At 41.4% G+C, this 25,398-nt stretch overlaps 1 protein-coding gene across 1 annotated transcript in view; it reads left to right on the top strand.

Annotated features, from left to right (window-relative positions):
- Positions 1-2,932: 2,932 nt before the first annotated feature.
- The window catches only part of CUL3 (cullin 3), a 55,076-nt gene continuing 32,610 nt past the window's right edge, over positions 2,933-25,398 (top strand). The window contains exons 1-2 of the mRNA XM_066193177.1: positions 2,933-3,411; positions 19,553-19,750. Of these exons, the coding sequence (XP_066049274.1) occupies positions 3,346-3,411; positions 19,553-19,750 (264 nt within the window). The 5' untranslated portion in view covers positions 2,933-3,345. The remainder of the gene's footprint in view (positions 3,412-19,552; positions 19,751-25,398) is intronic.

Below are 25,398 nucleotides of genomic sequence, written 5' to 3'. Positions count from 1 at the left end.
GAGCTCTCCTCTGCACTAGAGCGACTTATTCTGGGGGTGTTTGTAGCTCTGCATGTTGTTGTGGTTGCTATAAGCTGGGTTTAAGGCTGCTCAGTGCTCAGATGTGAACTTCCCAACAGGGTTGACCCTCCTGTGCACAAGAACCACTCCCTCGTGGCCAGACCACAGAAGGACATGAGATGTTTGGGACACAGCTGGGGTGACCCAGGTAAGCCACAGGGTGCATCACACTTCCTCTGCTAATCTGTCTTCCTCCACCTGCCTGTCTTCCTTCTGGCTTTGACCCACCTGGAATTAACATTATAAGCACTTAACAAACATCTCAGTTAGTTCTCTGTGTAAGCTCCAAGGGTAACTTTTAGTGAAACCTCATTTTGTACATTATGTATGGAAATAGAAAATTTGCACTAAGAAATGGTAATTGTCTCCACCTTGGACAGTCACAGACCAGACCTCAGACATGAAAGGAGGAGCTACAAGGGAATCTGTGTTAGCAGATATGACACACTGGGTCATAAATCTGCACCAAAAGAAGGCTCAGGCTCCAAATTCAGTTTTTAGTGATAAAATTAGAACTATCATTATACTTGTGCTAGCATGTGGTAACTATAAACTCATGTGTAAAAGAAAGCTATTTGACATGAGAATTGAGATTACGTGGTGGGAGCATAATTCTGTTTTTTGTTGAGTGTAATGTGCCAGCCTGAACAGTGCCTGAGGGTGAGTCAGCACTCTTCTACTTTTAGATAAAAAATGTGCATTAAGAGCAACTTAGATTGAGAAGGCAAAGAGGCTGGTTGTCCAGCTGTAAGCATAAGGCCAGTGTCAGGAAGCACAGAAGAAATCGTTAGCCATTTGCAGTAATTGGGACAGTAAAAGTTGTTTTTTTCTTCTTTCTCGAAAGAAGAAACGCCAGTTCCTCAAAAATGCTTTGTGGGGAAAGTTTTGGCTTTGAAAAGTGCACTAAATTTGTTGAAAAGTGTTCTTGCAACGTTTTCAAAATTAAAAAAAAAAATCTGTGTTTTAGTATAAATTTACTTTTACTTTAGCTCTGCAAACTGTTTTTACAAGAGTCAAACATTTTCAAATGATTTTATTCTAACTGATATGGAATGGGAAAAAACCCATATTAACATAAGAGGTTGTCCTCACTTGGCAAAGGAGGACTTAGGAGGAGAAATGACATTGAAATTATATTGAAACAATGTGTAAGCCATATTCTTCATATTAACAACTGGTAATCTTTCCCTTCTCATCTCATCTTTGTTTGATCTGCATCTTGACTTTACTGTAATTTTGAAAAGGACTGGTTCCTATTGCATAGTCATGTTGCAATCATTGTTTATTGTGTTACTCTTATATAACACCTACTCTAGGCGTATATACTTAATTCTGATTAAGAGATTAAAAAAATATGTCGTACACGAACATGCATAGTCCCAAAAGGAAGTGTGTGTAACCAAGTCCAAAAGACAAAACTGGTGAAATCACTGTTACAGAAGGTAAACTAGCTCAGAGAAAGACTGCTGCTTCTGTGAACATGTGCAGTCTACAGGCACCTGTAGGAAAACACTAACGATGGAGGTACGTGGAGCGGGATGTAAAATGTGCATCACACAATGCCCTGGTGTTGGGAGTCCAGTTCAAGAGTCACCTGAAAGAAATTCTCTTCCTGGCTACGCCACCTCCTTCCTTTGGGGGATCTTGAGCAAGACATGTTTTGGTGCACATTTCAACTTCAAAACCCACTCACTTTTCAGTCAGGCCCCTAGCATCTGGGACCTAGATTCCTCCTGGCTGACCAGCCTAACTTCCAGAGGTGCTCCTCTGTTAACTTCCAGAATCTGACATTTTCTAACCATTCTACAGCAACTGCCCTTTGCTGAACGACCTATATTTAACTCCAGGCACATGTAAGCATTGCCTCAGGTGGCACCCTCATTTCCCAAACATGCACTGACTGCAACGCAGACACAGAGCATCGGTGAATACACCTGCCTTGCATCACGGCACTGTGCAGACACAGAGCATCGGTGAATTCACCTGGCACCGTGCAGACACAGAGTATCGGTGAATAACCCGGCACTGTGCAGACACAGAGCATCGGTGAATACACCTGCCTTGCATCATGGCACTGTGCAGACACACACGAGTATCGGTGAATACACCCGGCCCTGTGCAGACACAGAGCATCGCTCAATGAACCCGCCTTGCACCACGGCATTCTGCGGCGGGACCCGCCTGCCGCTGACACCATTCCCAGGGCCAGCACTGGCATCGGGGAGATTTCCAAGGGCAAGGGGCAGTAAAAGGAACGCAGTGCAGGTTGACACCAGGTACCAGGCACGGGCAGGTGCTTCCCGGCCGGGGCCGTGTCCCGTGTGTCCGCGGGGCTGCAGCAGCTGCGAGGCCCACTGGCGTATCCCTGGAGTGGCACCAAGACCTGCACTTTAAACCTAACGAAACAACTGCCACAAGCCCGATAAGTGAGATATGGAGCAACTGGTGGAGTCGCCGTTCCTGGAGGTGTTTAAAAGTCGTTTGGGTCTGGCGCTGGGTGATGCGCTTCAGTGTCTTAGGAGTTACAGGGGCAGCGGGGAGCGGACGGTTGGACTGCATGATCTTAAAGCTCTCTTCCAAGCCCGATGACGCCGCGATTCCCTGAGATGACGCCGCGATTCCCCGATCCTCAGGCACCGGCGGGGCTGGGAACCCCGCAGGACACCCGCGGCCCCGCCGCCCCTCACGGGACGCGCCGCCTGCCCGCCTTGGCCCCGCCCCCCCGCGCGGCGCTGCTTTCCGCCAATCAGCGGAGCCCTCCCCGGCCGCGCGCCTTCCCCGCCCTCCGCTCCCCGCCCACCGCGGCCGTGCCGGCCCGCCGGAGACCGGACTTCTCGCGAGAGCGGCGGAAAGCTCGCGAGAGCGGCGAGGCCCCCCTCCACCCCCGCCCCCGGCCCTCCCGCCGCCCCCGCCCCACCGCGGCCGGATCCGAGTGTGCCGGGCGGTGGGAGGGGAGGGAAGGAAGGGAAGCGGAGCAGGGGAAGGAAGAGAAGGGAAGGAAGGAAAGGGGGGGGGCGCCCGGCCCTGCGCAGTGAGCGATGTTTGTCCGCCATCGCGGCGGAGGCTGAAGGAAGCGCCGCCAGCGGAGCGAGGGGCCCGCGCCGCCGCCTCTCCCGCCCGGCCCGGCCCGGTCGGCCCGGCCCCCGCGCTCTCCGCGCCCCCCGGGGGCCGCGCTCGCAGCGAAGGTCGCCAGCGGCCTCCCCCGGCCCCGTGCCCGGGCCCGCCGCCCCGCCGCGCGTCGCCCGGCTCTGTCGCCCCGCGCCGGAGGCGCCGCCGGGCCCGAAGATGTCGAACCTGAGCAAGGGGACGGGCAGCCGGAAGGACACCAAGATGCGGATCCGCGCCTTCCCCGTGAGTACCGGGCCCGGCCCAGCGGCCTCCGCAGGCCCCGGCGCGCTGCGGGCCGCGGGCAGGGGCGGCCGCGGGAGCGAGCGGGGCGGGGGGAGCTGTCAGCCGGCCCCGGGCACCCCCAGGGCCCGGCCGGGCGGGGGGAGCTGCGGAAGGCGCTCCTCTCCTCAGGGAAGCGGTGCCTCACGGCGAGTGGGAGGCGGAGGAACTGGTCCCCGCGATTATCGCCTCCCTCATCAAACAAATCAATTATGAAAATCCACGTAGGGCAGTGGGGAGGGGGGCAGTGGGGGCTGGTGTCTTTGTTTTCAAGGAAAAGGCCTCAGAGAGGGAGCCGAAGGTTATGCGCCTTCACTAACAAATGTAGTTAGCCCCGGAAGGTGTGTGGGGGGGGGGAATATTTATTTATGTCTTCTGCGGAGTTTCCTCTTGCTGAATTTCTCTCTCCGCTCCGTAGAAGAGGCTCGAAGTCGTACGATTCTAATATTTCGGTGGCACAGTGCCAGCTGTTCCGAAGGTGTTACTACAAACATGTAGGCATAGGTAACTTGCTGCAGGTTCGGCGGAGTCGTGAGCGTGCCTTCACTTGGAGTTCCGGAGGGGAAGGAGCCGGATTATTAATTTGAAGTGCCATAACGCTGCTGTGTTGTGACAGTCGGCTCAATTAAAGCTTACAGCGGAATAACAACTACAGCACGAGTAATGGCGTTGGGGTACGAGAGGATAGGAAAGGTTCAGCCTGCCGGAGGATGAGCAGGAGGCGTGTGTGTGTTCTGCGGGGTGTATGTTAAAAAGAAGATACTTAGTTCAATCTCTGGCTTTTAAGGCTTAGCCTTGGCTTTTAACGTTTAGCGTGAACTTTTCAATGCTCTGTCTGATCCCAGTAGGCAGCGGTGTAGAACTAATGTGCTGTGCCTTCAGAGAGGAACTGGACATACCTGTTTATCTCATTTCACTGGCAGGGCATATATCAATATATTTGCTTCATCCAAACTCTTGCTGATGGAATTAGAAGATTCCTTATAGTCTCAGCAACCAACTTCACAGCAGTCTGAGTTACATTGTTTTACTCTTTTCTCTGCTTTTAATCACCGATAGTTGCATTCAGTGGTAAAAGTAAAAAGCGAAAAGTGGGCTGTGAGATTAGGTATTTTAGCTGATGGTAGGTTTTTCATCTCCATATTTCATTTATTTCTTTAAAAAGCCTTGTCAGTTTTGGATTATAGAAATAAAGGAGAAGACTTGCTGCCATATGACCGCAGTTTTAGTAAAAAAGTAGTAGGAAAACCTGCACAAAAATAAACCATGACAAAAGCAATGTGTATGTTTTTAATCAACTGCACCAAAGATAGCAGTCTTAATTTGATAAACAGATTCATGTATTCCAGCTGTGAATGAGTAGCTATGGGTCAGACAACAAAGGCAGACTTAACAATGGGATAAACTTAAGTTTGTATTTTTCACCTCTTCCATATGTGAAATTTGTTTTGCAGGGGTGAGAAATGCTTTAATGGAGCCCTGTTCTTACATAAAGTTAAACGTTGTCAAGTTTGTTTTTTTTTAACTGTTTTTACTAGCATTGTCTTTCTTTTCAGTTGCTTAAAGAATATCTAGGTTAAAATGTGAAAAACAAAGTGTCTTCTCGCTAAAATAACTCAATAAGTCACAAGGCTGTTTGGGGACATCTGTTGATAGCAACTTTCCAGGTGTCCCCTCTGATATATTTTTTTACTTAAGACAGTCTGTTGACAATTCTGTTGATAAACTGTTTATAGAAAAGAAATTTGTATTTTGTTGAGAGATTTGGTGGGGTTTTCCTTTCTTAACTGCAAAAGCCAGCAACTGTAGTTGATGTAAAAATCTTAACACACATTTTGTATAGATGTAAGTGGTTGTGAAGCTTGGTCCAGGAAATGACTTGGTGCCAGTGACTGCAGTGGGATTATTTGTGTCAATGAGGTGCATTTTTGTGCGGGGTAGAGTCTGTGTTTAGAAAATGTAGTACTCATGCAGCAGCTATGGATCCTCACTCATCTGTCCCAAATGTGGTGGTTCTGCTCTTTGGCTCTCAGTATAAGAGTGCTTCCAGAGGTGGTTTTCTAGGCTGCTTCAATTTGTCTTCTTATTGATCATCCTTCCTCAGGAGGTCTTCCTGGTTTAGATTAGTGGCTTCTTGCATGGAGGTTGCTATTTACTATTGCATTAGGCTAGAAATAGCCAAATTGGAATGGTGCTGTTCCTGGAGCATAGCAATTTTAGCATAACTTCCTCTGTGTGGGTTCTGTTTTTTTAATATTTTACATTTTTATGACATATTTCATACTTCTGTTATTATGATTGATAATAGCTAAAGGAAAGGAGAAATAGTAATTTGCCAAACATTACCTAAGTTTACATTTTCTACCTTAGGAAAAATTTAGTCGAAGTGGACCAAAACATTGGGAAAGCACCAGTCTTCTACCTGGAGATCTTAATACTGAGGAATTAATTTTGTTCTAAATTTGTTTTTTGTTATTCTTGTAATTGGTGCCAGATTATCTATCAGTCCAAGTATCCATTAAGATTTGCTAGCCTTGGTGTGTGCTGTGATGTGCTTTTTCTTACCTCAAGGGCAATGGAGTACACTGTTCACTGAACTGGGTTGTACAGTAATCAAAAGTAACTGAGAAAAACAGTTTTCTGTAGGTTTACTCTTCCAGTTTTTCTTTTCCTCATTTATAAACTGTCTTAGTAAAAAGAACTTCGTGTTCGCTTGTTCATAATGACTTAAAGACAGTGATAATCTTTGCATCACAAGTAAAGCCCAGATGAGGATCCATTCTCTGAGACTTCAGGCTTGAGCATATTTCAAACCTGGGAAGAATAACAGAAATAAATTTCTAAGAAAGGTTGTTGTATGTTCAGGAAAGCAAACTCATGAGGTTAATCTTGTGCAGTTATCCTCATGTACCACCACAGAAGACTTCCAGTGTGCTACTTTCAGTATCCACTTCTGGTGCTTTTAACACCTCTATGAAATGTAGCTGTTCCATATTTATATAAGGTCTATCCAAAAGGCATTCAGGGTGATGTTAAAGCCAGAGATGGAACAGTGCAAGAAGGCTTTTGAGAGACAGGTTCCTTTTTCTTAAGCAGTCTTCAAACTCTGTTGTTTCAAATACATACACACTGTAACCAATATGAATATGGGAGATAAAAATAGCAGAATTTCAGAAATGTCATTTAATTGTCTGGGATGTATGTTTACTGCAGTTAGTAAGTTGGGGATTTTGAATTACTTGGAAGAGTGCTGTGGTCTGCTGGATACATGTGCATTGTTTGAAAATGTAGGTTTGATACAACTACAAAACATGAATTTCTTGCGCCTGTTTTGAAGAAGCATTGGGGGTTGTTTTCTTCCAGGTTTTCAGGTTTAAAGGTGCTCTCAGGGTCTCAGATTGGCTCTCACTCCTTAACTCTCAGTGAGCCCATCACTGCTGGCTACAGGAATACTTACAAGCTCTCAAACAAATTTACAGCAAATCCGATTTTGAGATGATTTAGTTGATCTGTGGACTATGGTGCCAAAATTGGTAGATTTGGCCTAAAAAATTTTGGAGAGATGTGATTTCTGTAAGGGAGATCTAGAATGTATAAACTGCTTTTCCTGCAATATATTTGAGCTGTTTTGCTGTGACTGTTTGGCTAGTGGAAAACTGTAGCCTTAAATGTGTTTTGATGGAAAAGTTGTACATAGTAAAAAAAAAAAATGCACATTTCTTACAGAAATAATCAGAATGTAGGGATTCAGAAAGCATTTGGGGAATTAATTTTCAAAATTTAATCAAGCAACATTAAGCTGTGTTGAATGAACTTTTTTGTAAGAGCTCATTCTTCTCTCAGTGCAGGTGTCACCATAAAATTGCTTGAACAGATCTTTCTGAAAACCAGCATGACCCAGTGGATGTTATTTAGTTTGATCATTAGGGTTGGAGGGTTTTTTAAATGCTTTCAATAAATTTCCTGTCCTGCAGAATGTCTTTCTCTAGAGCAGTGCTACAAAGTTGTGTTTTGCCAGTTCTCAGAAATGTTTTGGTGGATCAGTGCTACATAGTTAAATTTTGAAATCTGTGCAGCTTTTAGAGATTCTACACATGCACTTCCAATAGAACAAGTCTTTAAAAAAACATGTGTGAGCTTCACTGACTAGTTTTATTTGAAATACTTGTGCCCAAGAAAATTCTCATTTTGTTCAATGTTGTGCAGACAGACAGCCTTTCATTTCCTTCAGCTGATGTTACTTCTTGACTGATGTTATTTCTTCCTCGAAGTTACGTAAACTTAGAAGTAAATAACTGCAGCTCTTCCATGAGAAAGGATTAAGATTCATATTTTCATTGCCAGCTCTCCCTTCTCCTCGATCTAACAGCCACTTGTTCTAGGCTTTGTGTAGGCAGAAGGCTTTTTCTTTTTTTTCCAGGGAGCACCAACTGCTTCTGTGGTTTGTTTTGAGTCTTGGGGAATTGATGATGCAAGTAGAGATGAGGTTTGTTAAATTTATGCTTCAACCTATAATGTGTAGATCTATCAATTCCAGAAGCTGGTGTTGATTTGGTCCATCTTGAGCATCTTAAAGCAGATAGCCCCTAGAAAAAAAACCACTGAGGTGTGGTTGAATTTTGAAGCATTCAGGTTATGTAAGAGGTACGTGAGGATCTGCTTTGGCTTTCAACCCTCAGAGCCTGTGTGAGGGAGAGCCTGGAGAGGCAGGGAAGGTGGGAAAGGAGTGGAATTGGGGGGGGGGGGGGATTTACTGCAGGCTTTTTCAGCTCTGAATAAAATCATGTGAACATACCAAGTGCTGCAAGATCACCTGGTTAACTCCATGTTTTACATGCTTAGCTTGTCACTCTTGATTACTTTATATTCTCAAACATATTTATGAGAGCTAGATTATCTTAGCTAACCCATGCAGTGTTCATGGTCTTAAGTTCACATTCACAACTGAAATTTTGGTACACTTAAAGGCTAAGAATAAAACAGACCAAAACACTAAAACATTGATTTTTATTCAAAGAAAGATTATTTTTTTGTGCAAATTAAGAAAAACAAGGAAATACTTGCATTTACTGGACAGCTGATCTTATGAAGTCCTTCCAGTTTTCACGTTTGTTTTTTTTTCTTTAATAAAATGCTGTGAGCAAACTGAATGTCCTAATAATACATTTAGAATTTTTAAGAAGTGGGAGCAGTAATTGCAGGGCAGTCTGAGTAGTTAGTTGTAGGTGGGTTTTTATTAGGTTGGGGTTTTTTTCTGTAACACACTGCATATTATCTTCTAGTTTTTGCCTCACCTAATCTGGGTAGGGTTCTTCAGTTCTGTAGATGTTCAGGTTTCAGTTACCAGTTTTCTTGGTTTTCTTTGTTAACTGGGTCTTAAGTTCTGGGCAATCATCATTTCTGTTGACACCAAGTTTTGAGCCAGTGCCTCGGCGTGGCTCAGGAAGGAGCAGTGCCATTTATGAATCTTGCTGTGTTTGAAATTTGCCTGATTTTGCAGAGGACTACAAGGCTAAAGTGACCCGTTAGGATTTTTATACTGCCTAATTCAATCTGAGCTTTTTCAAGTGGCTTTATTAGGTTTCTCCATCCCTTCACTTGAGTTGTGTAGTAATGCATTATTAAACGGGAATTACTATTTTTCCCTGGTAGTCGTAGGTAAAAGGACTTTATGAGAGTAGTTATAAGATCGATGAATTTTTGATATTCTACGTGAATAATTGTAGTAGTAGTATTTAACATAAAATTAGGCTTTTTTCTGTAAAAAATAGTAAAATTTCTCAAAATTTTCCATTTAATCTGTTCTGGACATGTACACACAGCATAAGTGACCCCATTTTTCAGAATTCCAAGCAGATATTCTGTAGTCTTAGGCTTTGATCTGTAGGGCAGGTAGCCTGAGTGCAGGTGCTTTTAAATTTTCCTCACCACCACTGATATGCAGTGCCAGTGTCTCTGTATGTGGTGAAAACATTGTATGATAGACTGGGACAGATTTTCCTTAAGATAGTTTGATTGAGTCCATTCATAAAACAGAGTGATTGTGTTACAGTCTAAAATAGGTTCTTGACCTTGTACATATGCTCACTGGATCTTATCTTTGATTTCTAGTAGCTGTACAAGTGGAAAAGCAGCTCTTGAGGAGTCGGGTCATGCTTTTCATTCTGAGTCAGGTTATGTGGAAACACAGGAAGGCAACATTGTACAAAACTCCAGCATGGCCAAGCATGCTTCTAATCACATGATTGCTTTATTTTTCTGAAGATCAGTTAAGGCCTGTAGAATTTGTAAATGCCTGATGTTTCTTTTCTGAAGGTGCAAGTACTGGTGTCTCAGCATCAGTAAATACTGTTAGATGGCTTAACTAAAGAACTTCCATATTGACTTCAGCATTTTAGGAATGGCAAAAAGTGCACTTAATACCTGGGTGCTGCAAGGAGGACGAAACCATAGTAAACATTTATGTGTGGATGATGTTTGCAGTGGAGTGGCCTCAACTCTTTAATTAGCTGTGTGTAAAATCAGTGTTTGAGGGCTGAAACTGTCTTGCTTGTAGTTTAAATAAGGTATAATGCTATGCAAAATGTGAGCAGATAACTTACTTTATTGGTTTATAGTTATGAATGAGGTACATTTGTGGAAAAGCCAATTTTTGTTTAATGCTACTGAGAATAAACAAACCAAGGCAATAACTTAAATTATACATGTGAATGATATAAAATTGGACAAGCTAATATAATAAATTCATAATGTTAATTTCTTAGACTGCATGTGGTCTGAGCATAGGCCATGCATGTCTTTTTCTTACATTTTGTATGTGAAGAATCTTCATTGAAATAAACATTTCACTTCTGCACTAGTTTTGTTTTTAAAGTGTTGATAGCATCTGAGTGGACCTGGTTTTTTACATTACATACATGGATTTAATTTTCTGTATAGCTGTGAATTCTTTTCTATTGCAATCATTTCAGTGTTAGTCTTGAGTCTTGCAGGTGCTGCTGATCTGTGCATCTGATGATGGTGTTTGCACTGTGTGGGACAGAAATTCCCCGGAGAGGTTATTGTCAGGACAGAGCAGTATTGATTATCTGTAAATTTGTAAGAGATTGATTAATTGTATTTTCCTTCTCCTACCTGAAGGAAGCTGAGGGAGGAAAAAAGAATCATCCTGTGTTGGCCTCTGTTTACCATGAAATTTTATCTTTCTATTCCTGTGCAAGCTCTTGAATTGTTCTGCTGTTGTTATTATTATGGAGGAGTTCTCATCGAGCCCCCAAACCTCTCAAGCCCCACCATCTCCCTTTCTGCCTTCATCCCCCTCATCATTCATTGTGTTCCTTGTTTTGAAATGACTATAGGAAATGTGTCTGCAATCTCTATAAGCTGGTGTGTATTTCACAGATTTCCTCTTTAGGTAGTGTTGATTTTTGGACAATTGTAAAATACTGAGCTACTTGTAGGTTAATTGAAAAAAAGCCAGAAACAATTCCTATGGGATTTGCCTTCAGTGTTGGGCAGGCGAGGAATGGGCTATTTGTGGTTCAGGGAAGCTTTCTGAATTCAGGTCATCAAAGCTGGAAAGTTAATGAACTAATAGATTTTTTTCACTTGGAGTGATGATACCCCTGAGGAAACTCGGTGCCTTCCACAGAAGGTGTGGATGTGCAGAACAGCACTGCTCTTTCTTTTGACACTTCACTGGGATTGAGGCATGCAGCATCTCTGTGATTTTCTAAGGTGATTGCAATGTTAATATTATAGAAGTCACCAATACAAAAGATTTGCCAAAAAAACCTAATTCATTTAATCTATTATTAAATTTAGACTTTTATTTCTACTTTGTAGTGTTGGTTGGGTGATGGTCTTAAAACTAAATCGACATATAATCACATTCTGATTCAAAATTTTTGTCTGTTCTGACTCGGTTAAAATACTAACAGTATACTGTTAGAAATACTAACTGGTTTTATTAGTTTAGAGTTAGGAATGATCTGAGCAGTCTGGGGTGTAGTGATGTTGCTTCTGCTGACAGTGACCTGTTGTCAGGTCCAGGCACTCAGGATCACCTGCAATGCTGAGCTCCCACTGTTGTAAAAGGAAATGAGGAGAGTCAGGGGTCTCAATCCCATTGAAGTTGGAGATTTCCAGCTATCTTCAGTCTTTGTTAGTAAATCTTGTTAGGTTAAACGTAAGCAAACAACTTCCCTTTCTGCTTTCAAGTCTTTAGTAAATTGGAAGTAACTGCAGTGGAAGAGGAATGAGCCATCTCCTTGCCCTGCAGTGTAAGAGCCTGCACATGGCCCCCGATCCCAAGTAAGCAGCTTGGAGGAAGTTTGCAGGCCAGTGTAATTTGTGTAGTTTGCTCACAGTCACACAGTCCTCAGGTTTTGAAAAGCTTGTCCTTGGCTCTTTAAAGCTTTTATTGCAGTGGAGTGCTAAATGACTTGAATGAAATTTTTAGGATTTGGCCCTGTTTGTAGATGGAACAAGGCATGCCTAGTAATTTATAAAGTTTTGTGCCACTGTTTGCAGTGTCTTGTCATTTCACCTGTGCCAAGAGCCTGGGCTGTACCTTTCCCTCCCCACACCTTACAGACCTCCAGGATGCTGCTGATCTGTGAGAAGGATGATTCACTCCCAGAAATCCAGTTTTCCTTTGTTCCATATTTTGCTGTTCTAATTAGGTTGAAATATTTTCTTTTAACACCAACTTTGTTTAGCATAGAAACAAAGCTATTGTATTTCTTTTGGGAACATATTTCCTCCTGTTAGACAAGCCTTTTTAATTTTTTTTCCCATTGCTTTAATTTGAGGAAAGTTATTTTAGAATTACTACTTCTGAAGTGAGTTGAGGACTCTGAACTTCTCATTAGTCTTTAGAATACTGATAATAATTTTTATTCTTTTGGGTAGGGCAGAGGAAGCAGATATATGTTTGTCATCAAATCCTTGTATTCCTTCCCATTCGTTCAGAATGGGTTTCTCTTGAGCTAAGCAATCCTGTCACAATATGCTCTTTTTTTTTTTTTTCCCCCACGTGTTATTTACACCGTAAGTGACAGTACATCTAACTAAAATAAGTAAAAAACTTACTTCTGGTCTGAAAATGCTTCTGTTAATTTGCAAAGCTGGAAGTGAAAGATCAGACTTTCTGGATGGTGACTTAGATCTGGACTTCAGCTCTGAGTTTCCAGAGAAGTAGAGAGTATAGACAGCATACAATATGAAGTCTGTGGAGAGTGTACATACAGCAGTGTAGGCAGCTCTTCTTTTCCCTTGTTAGTTTGAAGAGCTCTTGGGGAATCAGTTTCATTGCAGGTGTTTTATAGTCCTCCTCCCTTTTTCAGGTGCTGTAGAAATGTCACTGAATGTTTTTGAAAGAGCCTTGGTTAATAATACAGGCAATGTCACTCTTTTGGCTGTTTAAGCATTTCCATTCTATATCAGTGACAACCATCTTTTGAGCTAGAGCTTCCTAGATTTAGCCTCTTAGCAGTTTAGTTCTTCTAGAAGCTTGAACAAAACCAATCATTTGTTTTATTTTAAATACAACTTTTTAAAGAACAAGTTTCATAATGTAATGTCAGGTGGGCAGAAGCTTGCATCGTGGCAGGGGTGATTTGCTCATTCACAGCTAATGCCTTTTGATGTTTGAAAGGCATTTAGATTTGTCTGCACATGCTGGGGAAAAAAGATGTTATTTAAAAACTTGGATTTCTGTATTTTAATTAAATACAATTCTGGTGTCTTCTTTGGGCAAAGCATGCAACTGTAGAATAAAGTCTTTGGTGTAAATAGTAGCACCTTAGAAAGTTCATGTTGAAAATAAGTTAATTTTGGTGTTTTGCTTTTCCTCAGTATCCAGCTCTGCTGGAGGACAACATTCATTAGTTCTTGCTGAATAAAGCATATTATGTTTATTTCAAGCAGTTTGAGCCTTGTGGGAAGTAAGTAGCAAGGCAGGTGAGTGAGGAAGAGACAGAGTTAAGCTTTGTATAAGTGATCACAGATGCTGGCATTACCAACTTTGATTATTCCCTGTTAATTAACCAACTGATAGAGTTTTTAGAGAGAACCTTGAGGACTGGTCAGTGTGAATCCATATTTATACCAGTAAGTGGATGAAAAATGAGGCTGTTGAGCCAGCATTCATTTTTCATTGGCCCACTCAGAGAGGCAATATTCTTCTTTTGTCTGTATTATAAAGTTCTTTTTCATCTGTATTAATAGAGTGACTGAAGGTGCATTTTGTAAGTTGAACATCATACATTGAAAAGTGAACCCAAAGGTTGATTTTTGGGGAGTATAAGTTTGCCCATTAGTATGGGATAGTGTTGGGAAAGTGAGCAAAGGTCTGCAAGAACAACTTTAAGTTGTCTTAAAGTTGTCTATGTTCACAGAATGACCACTGTGTAACTTGGTGTTTCAGTTTTTGTCTGCCTCTTCAGAGTGTTTCTGGGTTTTGTAGTTTTTTAAAGAAATGAAACAAAAATGTTAGTTTTTTCTTATTATCTTTTGCCTTGTGTTTATCTGGTAAGTGATGGCTGCCCAGAATGACATAGTTTGTAGTCTTAGTTCTGATGAAGCAGGTGTTGGGGAGGAGTTGTTTTTCTCAATTTTCTCCCCTTCAGCATTTTGTGTTCCACAGATTTGAAAGACTAAAGATGAGGAAGGGCATTTGGGAAAAACAAAATAAACTGTATTAAATGAAAGTTGAAATCTAGAGTAAGAGATGTGTGTTGGTAGTTCAAGATCAGTCTCGTTCTTCTGAATTGATTCCTAAAATATGACAGATAAATTAGTATCTGATCCTTAATTTTGTTCAGTTGCCTGAATAAGTCAAAACTGTTGCTGCAGCATTACATGTTCTAATAAAGACTTGTTTTAAACTTTTCATATAGGCTGTTAAATTTTCCTGTTGTGTAGTGAAACTCCTGTCAGGCCCAGCTATAATAGAGGCAAGTGCTATATTTTGAGAGAGGAAACTAATCCGGTTTTCTGGGACTTTGAAAAGGAACTTATTGGAGCATATTGCATTTTGCTGTAAAGCTCAAAATCAACCAGCCAACTCATGGTTTTGGTGTGTCACAGTCAACCTGTTGAGGTAACACAGTTGAGGAACTTTGTGGTGGTTTTGATTGTTCAGAGATCAGTTGTTTTTATTTGTGGGAGAGTGTGTACAGCCTGTGCATCCTCCTCCATATATACTCATTGTTACATAGTGAGGAAGACTTAAGAACTCAGAAAAGTGTGGGTATTGAGCTCTGCATTTGACATTAATAGGAGTACATTTTATCTGCTCTATAGTTGAAAAAAAAGTAGTTCCATATTTTATTATGCCATTTTTCAGAGATATTCTTGGAGCAAATGCTAGACGATGTATCTCTGTCATTGTAAATTCTTGCCTTTTAAATTAACAATATTCAAAGGGTTTATAAAAATTCAAATAGTGATTAGGTTCTGAGGCAGGAAATGTGCTGCTCTTGCCCTTTTCTGGATAACCTCAGCCAAACTTCATCCAGAATGAAGGATACAGGCTCAGGATACTGAGTTATTGTGTAACAGACTATTTAATACCGTCTTGATGAATGCTCTGTCTTACATTGGAAGGGAACACTCCTGGTCACAGTCTCCTTTGCCTCAAGGACTGTGCCCCTGCCGTGGCTGTTCTAGGTAACAACAGTCAGACCCTTCTCGTTTTTTCTGCTGGGGGCAGGAAATGGGGAGTGAGAATAGGTGGCAGTTATTAGGTGCAAATGTTACTCCCAGCGCGGCTAACTAACTTTGATAGTTGGTATCCACTCACTTCCTTCAAGGCAGAGAGCATAAACACCTGTACGCTGTAGTTTCAGCTGGTTCTTGTCCCAGTGCTCCGTGGTGTTAGACCCGGGAAGGATGTCAGGGAAAGGAATGAGGCAGGTGCTTTCTTTTTTTGACAACTTTGAGAAGCCTTGTTCTGCAGTAATCACTTCCAGGCTGACGTGTTTCACCTGCTAATGTGTAGGATCATGGTAAACACTCTCCAGCCATGCTGTAAAAAACTGAGTAGTAGTGTTTGTAACAGTTTTGAGAGTAAAAATGTCCTGCAAAGGTGTTGACAGTCTATTAAAACTTCTGAGATTTAACAGGTTTGGTCCGAGATCTTTGTGTGAACTTCCTAGAATTTGTCTAGAAATTTCTTCTGCAGGAAGGATAAGAAGCTGTGTCTGGGCAGTAATCCTGAGAGTACTGGTTGGTGTATCTCCTGTTGCTGCTGGTGGACTTCTGTGGATACTCCTGCTGACACTCTCTAGGATTTCTGTTTACCTCTTCCTCACTTCTTTCTTAACCACCTCTTATAAAGAAGACTAAGTAGCTACTTAAAGCTGGTATAAACTATCAGGATTTCAGCAGGCTCTTAGCAGTTCTGTAATTTTTCTTTACAATTCACAGCATTTCAAGCATGGTTATATAAGAGGAGAGAACTCTGTAGTGTTAAGGGTTAAATGATGACAAGGAAAAAAAAGACAAATACCGAATGAAGGTGCTTTCAGAGGAAACTGCTGTAAAAGTTAAAGTAAATAGAATGGAAATTATACCCCATAACATATATTTCTCTGCAAAGTAACATGAATTTCCAGGAACAGATACGTAGGATGTTTCTGAATCTGGGAATTTTAGTGGTTTTTGACTGTAGTTGGTAGAAGCTAGGGAGCAAACTGCAGGTTCTACTGGTGACCACAAGTATGTTGTTGCTCACCTTTGTTATCATACAATGCATTTCCATTGGGAGAGTGGTACAGGCAGTTTGAAAAGGTCACATTTACACAGGGAGCCCTGTTTTTCTGGCTTCCTGAGCCCACAGCTGTAATGTGTATCACCACATCACCCCGTGGTTACAGTTGGAAGGTACTTGGAGAAGTCGTCTTGCCTCACTTCTCAAGCAGGGTCACCTAGAGCTGGTTGCTCAGGACTGTATCTAGATGGCTTCTGAATGTCGCTCAGGATGGAGACTGCAGCCTCTCTGGGCAGCCTGTGCCAGAACTTGGTCACCCACACAACAAAAATGTTTTCATGATGATCATGAGGAATCTCCTGTGTTTGTGCCCGCTGTATCTGCTCCTGTGGCTGGGCACCACTGCAGAGGCTGCTTCCCTCTTCAGTCCACCCTTCCTTTGGATTTTACATGTACTGGTTTGATCTCTGCAGGGTTTCTATAGGCTGATTCTAGAGGCTGACTCTGTCCTTCCTTTGAGAGATGCTCCAGAGGTTTATTTTTTATTTAATTTTATTTTTATTAGTGGCCCTTCACTAGACTCTCTCCAGTGTGTTTGTGTCTCTTATACTGGAGAGCCCAGAACTAAGCACAGTGCTCTACATGCGGCTTTCCAGTGCTGAGTAAAGCCCTTGGCCTGCTGGCAGCTCTTCCATATGCAGCCTGGAATACCATTAATCTTCCTTGCCTCAAGGGCCCATTGGTTTGTCATCAACTTGATGTCCATCCCCCAAGAGCCTTGGATTCATTTCTGTGCTTTCCAGCCATTTGCCCCAGCAAGCATTAATGCATGGGGTTGTTCCTTCCCCCTGAGGATGGGATGTTGCACTGCCCTTTGAATGACTAGAAAGGGGCTGATGACATTTTGTATGAAGTTCCATGTTAATCAGAAATTAATGAGACTTGAGCTGTTGGCTCATTCTGATTGAATGCTGGTAGGTTACTTTGGAGAGGTGCTGCCTGTAAGTTTCTGGGAGGGAGAGACTGAGAAGTTTCTTCAGGACTGTTGCCAGCTGTACCTGCTTTACAGGTAATAATGGCAATAGATTGCTGACAGTGATTGTCTATTTGACTTGATGATTTTAATTGGGTAGACAAACATTGTTGAAGGCAGGGGCTTAAGAGTATCTGATCCTGCACTGTGAAATAAAGGACCTTTTGAGTCCTTTACAGTCTCTTTTTTGTGAAATGATTGTACTTTCATGTACACTGACATTTTAGTCTAATTTCCTCAAGATGTACTTGTGCTACATCTGAGTTCAGATGTTTGTTCTCGAGTTGCATCTTTGAATCATCAGCATTTGGGCAGCAGCGTGTGGAACTTTTCCAACCAGCGGCTTCTTATAAACAGCTCTCTCTGCTGCCAATGACAGACTTGGTCGCTTTCCCATTCCCCAAGAAAGGTAATGTTCAGATAAGTGCAAGTACATTAACACGTTTCCTCTGCTTGGACACTGCCTTCTCACTGTCTTAGTGCAGCTGGGTGTAGACACTACTGAAATTAACTGGGATTTCACTTCTGAAAGCCTTTCCAAACCTGTGTGGGTTTTTTTTGAAGACCAGCATAAGCAGCAGTCCGGGTTCTGCTTAAATCTGCAAGAATACAAGACACAAGCAAGGCAACTGTGTTCTAGCTGTGGATTTCAGTTCTAAAATATATCCATTAGAAGAAATCTGGGAATGAACACGGGAAAACATTCTGGCTCTGATCCTGTATTTGTGGAAGTGGATCACTTACCGACTTTGTTGCTAGGGATCTAGAGAGTTGCATAAATCTTCATTGTTGGCTCAGACTGGGGGATTAGGACTGCAGTTCTGTTGTCAGAGATGCTTTTGTAGAGAATTCTGAAAAATGCCAGTGTTCTAGTAGCATCAACAACTTACTGGTTATTTGTTGGATTTTAAATCTGCCTACAAGCCTGACTTAAGGAACGGGATGAAAAGAGATGAACCTATGAGTTAAATAATCCAAGAATGGATTTAGTCTTTGCAATTCTCACATACCCTTGAGAATACAGGAAGACTTCTGCTCAAATGCTAAACAACTTTTCAGCAGCAGGGAGGAAATAATACATTTTTGCTCAAACTTTGCGGCAGTGATTTACTGCCAAATAGAATGGAATTATTTAAAGTATTAGGAGTCTTTGCTTTGTTAGAAAACAGTGCTGCAAACAAGTTAGCTATGCTAGATCTTTTTGGAAGACAGTGTTCTTCTAATGTGGTATTCTAGAACTTGAGCAAACCTGTTCCCATAAAACCTCACAGATGTTAATCTGAGTCAGAAGCAGAATAAGAAGGTGCATTGAAAAGCAGAGTTTTTAATGCTTAATCCTAAAAGGTGATAAGATAATTTTATAGTACTTTTTCAAATATTTCTGCATATTTATCTCATGGAGATGTGTACTCCCTGCAATTACCTTCTATGGACCTTTCTTGTGCTTTCAGAGTAGCTCAAGGCGTGTCAATTGTTAAGTGGCAAAAAGCTCTGTGTTCTTGTTTGTATTCAGGGACTTTGGAGCAAATAATGTTGCAATCATTCCTCTTTTTTATAGCATTTGGATTAGAAGTACAAGAATTAAACAGTTTGCTTTTAGCTTTTTGCTGAAGGGATCTGAATTACCAGATGTTTTACCTCTGTATGTAACGTACAGAGATGTTCCCTGTGACCAACCCACAAACAGGAGCACTGTGATACCTCAGCAGACTGGTGCCCAGTGATTTACCTGGTTTATACAGATCATACCTTTGCTTAGAGTACAGTGTGCAATTAAATTGCAGTTGAGATAAAAAGGTTGTGTTGGCTGAGAGTTTTTTAATTAGCAAGGGGAGCCTCTGCTTTGTTTGGAAACAAAACCTCGGGTTTTTGAAAGGAAAGCTGAAAAGCTTTTACTTGGATTGCTGTCTGCAAATCTAAATGGTTGCCTTCATTATCAGTACTTGTAAAATTGCTGGTTCAGGAAGGCTGTAGAAAATAACTTCCCTGAAGGAGCACCAATGTAGCAAATGCAAATTAAAATTACTGACCTTTCAATGCTGTGCATAGCAGAATAAGGAGGAAGTGGGGAAGAGGCTTTTGTCCACAATTACCTGCCTTTCCACCTCCAGAGGCTCTGGAGTTGGATTCAGGGAATTTGCAGTTCTGAAACAAAAAAAACATTAAACTTTTGCTAATTACAGTTTTCATAAATATTTCTTGAAATCTGTACTAGTCTGACAAATACTGTATTTCTTCTAATAAAGTTTGCTAAATTTTGTGGTAATGGAATCAACAAGATGGGGCAGAGCAATTACCTCATATTATCTATATTCCTTCTTTATTTGAAACAATAACGCAATGTTTTATTTTTACAGATGACTATGGATGAGAAATATGTGAACAGCATTTGGGATCTTCTGAAAAACGCAATCCAAGAGATTCAGCGTAAGAACAATAGTGGTCTCAGTTTTGAGGAGCTGTATAGAAATGCTTATACAATGGTGTTGCATAAACATGGTGAAAAACTCTACACTGGACTAAGAGAAGTGGTCACTGAACATCTAATAAACAAGGTTTGTCCATTTGTGAATTAAAATAGAAGTGTCTTATATGAAAGAATTCTGCACAATTATTTCAATGACAGAAAATCTAATTTTATGATGTTAGCTTGTGTTGCAGTTTTGTAGCTTCTCTCAGAAATGATAGTGCAGAGCTAATATCAAGCTCAAATGATTTCATGTTCCAGGTACTGTTTGCTGTAAGTTACTGATGGAAGGCAGACAATAGGAAGCACTTAAAAGTGTTTAACAGGAAACAACTTTTTTTTGAAGGATAACTGTTAAAAGCTGATAATTTTTTTAAAAGGTCAGTGTCATTTTTGGTGGCATTTTGTGACTTTTAGGCCAAATTTTGTGTTGTTTTCCAGTCAGTTTTGTCATCTGTGGAACAAATAAATACCAATGTAAGAAGTTGTTTTCTATAGGCTAATGAACTAATTCACAGCTTAATGAGACAGTTGTGCTGGGATTATGCTCTTTAAAGAGGTGCTCGGCACTGTTAAAAAACAGAAGCTCAGCAATCGCAAACACTCTGCCGTGTCAGCCTTTGCAGAACCATGTAAGCCAGTCAAAATGACATGCAGAAACCTTCTGAAGATGTATCATCTGAGAAAAGGAATCTTCAGGCTTCCTGTTAAACCGTGGAACCACTTCTTTAGTCTTTGAGAGAAGTTTAGAATTGATTAATACATACGTAAGTGGAAAAAGTTAAAACTCACCTTTTAGGAGTTCAGATAATATTTCATGGCAATAGGGTGCTCAGCCTGTGGGAGATGCCTGCCTTACCCCTCATGGTAAAATCCATAGCAGAGAGGTGCATGTCCACTTTCATCCCAGATTTATCTCATATTCTGGCTGTCGGTTCAGATGGAGTATCAGATTTTTGTCCTCTTCTTACAAGATCTGAAAAGGAAAGTCAGAGACCATCTTATGTCTTGGAGGATTACTTCTGGATGAATTACAGAGAAGGGATAGGAAATTTATGGCTAAATAATGCAGGATGCTTGGGGACTTATTTGTGTATTCCAACTGGAGTTACTGCTGTGGCAGAGAAATGTGTTATTTCTTCTCTAAAATCCTAGTTTTCAAAGGTGTGGTCCAGATAAGTATAGTCTAAAACTGCTTTGAATGTGGGGCTTTTTTACTGTTTGCAGCAGAGGAGACATCCTCTCTGAAGTGGCTAAATAATTTGCAGTTCTTTTCTATAATTGTAGCACATCTGTGACTCTCAAAAACTTCTGGTTTCGTTATCTGTGCATTCATAATTTGTACTATTCATATAAAATGTGGCAAATGGCTGAGACTTTTTTTGCCTTGTTCTTGTATATTCCTATGCACTTAATAATCATGACACTAGACTTTTATTATTTCTAGGCTTTAGGTTATCCTGGTTTAATTTGATGGGTGTTTTTTAATCTCTGTTCCTAGGTATTCTGCCACTTATCTTAGTTCCTAGCTATTTTGCATATTAAAAATTATGCATTTGCAGAATTAATTATTCTGAAGTGCTGATTGTGGCAGGCTGACAAAAGAGCAGAAGATTCTGAGTTTGTATTTTCAGTGCAGAGGCTGAGAGGGCTGCACAGGTAGCAGTGCAGAGAAGTGCCTTTCTGCCACTTAATATTCCTGTATCTGGTACTTTAAAAAAAGTCTTCCCTGATGACCAAATATTCTGATCTTTAATATGATTAATCAAATTATATCCATGTGTGTTGGTGACATAAAAATAGATGACCAAAGCTTTTTCAAGTAAAAAGGTTAACTGAGTTTTAGGAGTTAACTGCTGTAACGTTAAGAAAGGCTAAATTATTCTGATGATGCCAGCCTGTAAATAAAATAATCCAAGGAAAAGACTAAAACAATGTGACTTAGGCCAAAAATTTCTGAACAGTAACAAAAACTTACAGAGACTAAAAGCTACTGCTTGTCCCTTTTTTGAATGTTTGCTTAGACACATTATGTTGAGACACATAGATGGAAGTATGGCAAAAAATAGGGCCTTGTTTATCAAGAACAGGATCAGTTCTATAATGACATCTAATATTTGTGCCATTAGTACTTGTTGTAAAATAGATAAAGAAGTTTTGTTTAACCTCACATTTTGTCATAGAAGTTCTAGCAAAATCTTTTATGTTCACTGTCTCTTTCCAAGAGCAGTTCTCTGGAAAATTTTAAGTGGCTAATGAATGATAAATGCACTCATCACAAGTCTTTGTAAAACTTCTATTCAGAGAATCACTGGTGGATGCTAGAATTTAGAAGAGGGGGATTTTGCCAACTGAAATATTGTTCATTAAATTTTGTAACTTTTATAAAAATGGAAATGTTCACAGATGAATAGATTTTACTATACTTAGTTCAGACTGAGAAGCCTACCCCAAATTTGAAATTGCAATAATCATTGAGCCATAACAGTCATTTGCTGCCCATATCTCCAAGTTATCTTTTTAGAAAAAAGCTGCATTCTTGTGGTATTTCAGTCACACTAGTTAATGAAGAATAGATGAAGAGACTAGGTAAAGGGAATGTGTATGTTAAGTTGTTTTTACAAATAGTTTTAAAGCATGGAAAGCACAAGTCTTCATTTTTGGTGCAGCATGGTTAAGTATTTATGATTTATGCTAATTTAATTGCCATGTAGGTTGTGCTTATTCAGCATTTCAGTTAGCAATCAGACACTAATGAGGAAAGTATTTAACTTCTCAACAAGAAAACATAGTACAGTGCACTGTCTTTACAGCTTAATTGTCAATAAAATAATAGGTGCAAATATGATCAATGCAAGGTGCATGCAAGTGAGTTATTATCAAGGATTATTGGTTTTAGACTTCCAGACCCCAATGGTTTGCAGTTCTAAATCACCCTTTTCTGGCTGTGGGATAAAGGCTGTAGTAAGCCAGGTATTCTGCATCACTGAGAGGAGTCAGCTCTCTTGAACTACCTTGTTTTTATTACAGGGTAGGAACATGCTAAAACCTGTCTTAACCTGCACTGAGATGATTACTTAAGTATGGTACATGTAGAGCTATTTTTAAATACTGTTGAATTTTGAAAGTACTGAAACTTTTCATCTTAATTCCAGTATTTAATTCCTGTGCATCTGGTATTTCACTAATATCATAAAATCACTGGGTTGGAAGAGACCTTCAAGATCATTGGGTCCAACCCACCCCTAACACCTCAACTAATCCATGGCACCAAGTGCCACATCCAGTCTTCTTTTAAACACATCCAGGGATGGTGGCTCCAGCACTTCCCTGGGTAGGCCATTCCAGTACTTTTATCACTTTTTCCATAAAAAAATTTCTTCCTAATATTCAACCTGTATTTCCCTTGGTGCCGCTTGAGACTTTGTCCTCTCGTTCTGTCAGTTTGCTACCTGGAGAAAGAGACCAACCCCCACCTGATCACAGCCACCTTTCAGGGAGCTGTAGAGAGTGATAAGGTCACCTCTGAGTCTCCTTTTGTCCGGGCTAAACAACTCCACCTCCCTCAGTCATTCCTCACAGGGTTTGTGTTCCAAGCCCCTGACCAGCCTCATTGCCTACTCTGGACATGCTTAAGTGTCTCAATGTCCTTCCTAAACTGAGGGGCCAGAGCTGGACACAGCACTCAGTGTCCATCCTAAACTGAGGGGCCCAGAACAGGACTCTCAAGGTGTGGCCTCATCAGTGCCAAGTACAGGGGAAGAATGACCTCCCTGCTCCTGCTGGCCACACCATTCCTGATCCAGGCCGGGAGCCATTGGCTGTCGTGACCACCAGGGCACACTGCTGGCTCATGTTCAGCTGCTGTCACCAGAACCCCCAGGTCCCTTTCTGCCTGGGCACTGTCCAGTCACACTGTCCCCAGCCTATAACGTTGCAGGGGTTGTTGTGGCCAAAATGCAGGACTGAGCACTTGAACTTATTAAATGTCATCTTACTGGACTCTGCCCATCCATCCAACTGTTCCAGGTCTCTCTGCAGAGCCCTTCTCCCTTCCAACAGGTCAACACGTGCTCTCAGCTTAGTGTCATCTGCAGATTTACTAATGAAAGACTCAATTCGCTCATCCATGCCATCAATAAAAATATCGAACAGAACAGGCCCAAGCACAGACCCATGAGGAACACCACTCGTTACTGGCTGGATGCAGCACCGTTCACCACCAATTTTCTCCCTTTCTTGCCCATTGACAATCTTGTAGCTTGATGTGGACAGTCTTTCTTCACACTTCCCAAGCCTAGTCTGCTACTACTTCGCACAAATGTTGTGAAGTGTTTTTAAAACACAAAGAGCTTAGTTTACAGCGTTCTAAACAACTTGATGATAAGCAACATCATTTGTGTTACAGTAAAAAAAAAATTGAAGCTAAAAAGTTTGCAGGATAATATTTTTAATGTTCCTTTTATGCATAAATCCGTGGGATCCAATGAGTTGTATCTGAGAGTACTCAGGGAAATTGGCTGATGTAGTTGACAAGTCACTCTCCATGATATTTGAGAAGTCATGGCAATCAGGTGAAGTTCCAGGTGACTGGAAAAGGGGAAACATTGTGCCCATCTTTGAAGTGTAAAAAGGAGGACCCTGGCAACTACAAGCTGTCAGCCTCACCTCTGTGTCTGGGAGGATCATGGAACAGATCCTCCTAGGAGCTATGCTGAGGTACATGGGTGACAGGGACGTGACTTGCCAGCACGTTCACCAAGGGCAAGTCTTGTGTGAAGGAATGAAGACATCAGTGAACAAGGGAAGAGCTGCAGATGTCATTTCTCTGGATGTCTGTAAAGGTTTTGACATAATCCTGGATAACCTTCTGTCTAAATTGGGAAGAGGTGGATTCAATGAGTGGAGTTAAATGGGTAAGAATTTAGTCGTGTGGTCACACCCATTGCTTGTGATCAATGGCTCAGAGTCCCAATGGCCATCAGGGACAAGTGGTGTCCCTCAGGGGTCTGTCCAGCACCTGCTATTTCAGAATAACAGTGTAAGCATGTGAGAGCACCTTTGGTCAGGGGGGCACAGAGCTGCTCATGGTGGCAGTGTTCAGTGCAGAAGGAATGCTGTGGGGTGCTGCTGCAGGTTTAGGCTGAAAGAAGTGTGGCTGCTCTGGGGCGTAGAAAGTTATGTCTGGGATCGTTTGCAATCTTTAAAATTTGTTCTTAGTGTTGCAGAGAAAAGGGAGGGATGAGTAATCTCCGTCAGGGAGTTTGAAATTATTTCCATAACATCAATGAAATAGGAGGAATGACATGAGAAGTTGTGTAGGAGGCAAATTACCTACTGAGCATTAGAGTGTACTGTAAGCCTGACTGACAATGTATGAAGTGTTATCTGCCTTTATATTTTCTTAATGATGTTTTCAGATGATCTTGAGCAAATCTTCTATTATATGGAGGGCAAAAGGATGTGAGGGAATTGCTCGAAAGTACATAACAGTTAAGAATCCCCAGCATTCTTCAGTGTTTGATTTTTCCTTTTAGTAGTAGGATAGCAGCTGCAGGGATGAACAGACATTTCTGGTAGTCAATCCATTAACCTACTTGGGACTCCTAAGATTTTAGAATACTATCTTTTAGACTACTTGGATTTTTTTAAAAGAAACTCTGTAATAAAAGTTCTGAGAGCTTGAGGCCTTGGTTCAGAAAGTGCTGTTCTGTACTGCTGCTCCCCTCAGGATGT

The sequence above is a fragment of the Chamaea fasciata genome, unplaced genomic scaffold (genome assembly GCF_029207755.1).
Source record: "Chamaea fasciata isolate MVZ Bird 193981 ecotype frontalis unplaced genomic scaffold, bChaFas1.0.hap1 SCAF_11, whole genome shotgun sequence".
NCBI lineage: Eukaryota > Metazoa > Chordata > Aves > Passeriformes > Sylviidae > Chamaea > Chamaea fasciata.
The sequence above is the reverse complement of the archived record's forward strand: the minus strand, read 5'-3'. Positions and strand labels throughout refer to the sequence as shown.